The 1741-nt window shown below is 37.7% G+C and overlaps 1 protein-coding gene across 1 annotated transcript in view; it reads right to left on the bottom strand.

The window, feature by feature from the left end:
* Positions 1-123: 123 nt before the first annotated feature.
* The window catches only part of LOC106014243 (hydroxylysine kinase), a gene marked incomplete at its 5' end in the record, with an annotated part of 6633 nt that continues 5015 nt past the window's right edge, over positions 124-1741 (bottom strand). Inside the window, 1 exon segment of the mRNA XM_013091532.2 lies at positions 124-955. Within this exon segment, the coding sequence (XP_012946986.1) occupies positions 680-955 (276 nt within the window).

Genomic DNA, 1741 nt, shown 5'->3' with positions numbered 1-1741 from the left:
GGAGCTAAAAACACCTACATTTAAAAGCGCGGTTATAACTGACACTGTATCATATTATGCCACTTAAAGACATTTCACGTTAATACAGGTAATATGACATATTAAAGACAAACTATTCGTAAAATCTATTGGGCGGAAATTACTGATTTTAATTTTAAAGACAGACAGTTTTGTTTTTATCATTTATCAACTCAACGTTTGCCACATTCATTATTACATTATTAACTACAGCATGGTCTACTCGCAGGCCAGATTGAAACTGCTCGATCGTGGGCCCGAGCTGGCCCGCGTGCAGTAGTTTGTCCATGCCTGCTCTACATAAGCGCATATTGATGAAACACTGAGATGCTCCCCTAAATCACTATCTATTTACATCAAGGTGCCAGTATTTGTACTGATATGACACATATGGTATGTGCAAATAAAGGTGCCGATAATTAGTGTTAATGAGTATTATTTCTCACTACTTGTGCAGAATTGTAAACATATTTAATATCATATTAACACTGTTGCATTGACATGGCATATATGGCATAATACGTAAATAAAATGTTATTAGTTACTGTTCTGTGTATTATTCCTCACTACATCTCCTGAATTGTAAACATAATATCATATTAACACGGGTGAATTGATATGGCAATTAACAATAACGACTGCAGTGCCTCTTGTTTTTATATTAAGGCACATATGTCTCCACAATTTGTCCCCACTCTTTTTCAAGATCTTTACTTGGGGTCTCCCAGAATTGTTTCAAAGTTTCCCATCCACACATGGCTGTCGACAAGACGTATTCATTCGCTGGGTCAAGGTAGGCGTTATAAGCTCCATACACCAAGCTCTGGACCATCCTGGACGCTATGAGGTTGTAAAATACTTTTCTTTCAGCTTTATTGAGTTGGAGGATGGATGAATACCCCGCTAGGACGTAACCCGGGATCAGTGGGCGAGGTACCTGGGGAAAGGGAAAAGACCCCAAATTATTCAAAACAATGCTGAGCGTTTAGTTTTACAGAAATTTACTCTTTCTGCAGCCTTTCTACTGCTACTCCCTGGCTCCTTCTTACTGCTTTCCTCCAGCCACACTCCTGATCTTATGGTAGGTATAAGATCTAAGATCTAGCCTTCTCAGATAAAGACGAAAAATCTCGGAGGTCCCACGTGTAAGTTAAGCACGTTAAAGATCCCTTGGTTGTCCAAAATCGATAAGAGTAGGTTTTGGTCGCCACCCAGGCAAAATTCAAAGTTTCCTTCCAACTGAAAATGTGTAATGTTTCTAGGGCGCTCAAACGACCTTATTCAGTTGCGAGCGCCGTAAAACACGTACTAATTTTTTTTTTTAAAGAAAAAAGTAAAGCGAAACTGCAACACCTCTTATGGACACTGCTCTGGCTACCTGTTGAGTAGAGAAGTGTGAGCGAGTTGGCCACTTTATGTAACAAATTTTTATACTTGAATGATAATGCGCCACCATATTTATAAATTCTGTTCAAACTGTACACTCAACTCGCAATTTAAGCTCATCAGCTCACAAAAAGATATCATTTTTTTCCATGTATGAAGCTTAAAGCTAATTCTATTTCTATTGATTTATGAGATATATTTTACATAAAATATAGAGAGATATTGTGTAAGTCCAAACACTCTTTACTATTTATGTGTTATTGTAGAATTGTAAAGCGCTCTGAGCATGCGTAGTTAAATTGGGGTTGAGCACTATACAAATGCCATACACTATTAT

The sequence above is a fragment of the Aplysia californica genome, unplaced genomic scaffold (genome assembly GCF_000002075.1).
Source record: "Aplysia californica isolate F4 #8 unplaced genomic scaffold, AplCal3.0 scaffold00002, whole genome shotgun sequence".
NCBI lineage: Eukaryota > Metazoa > Mollusca > Gastropoda > Aplysiida > Aplysiidae > Aplysia > Aplysia californica.
Note: the sequence above shows the minus strand (reverse complement) of the source record. Positions and strands in the feature narration are given on the sequence as shown.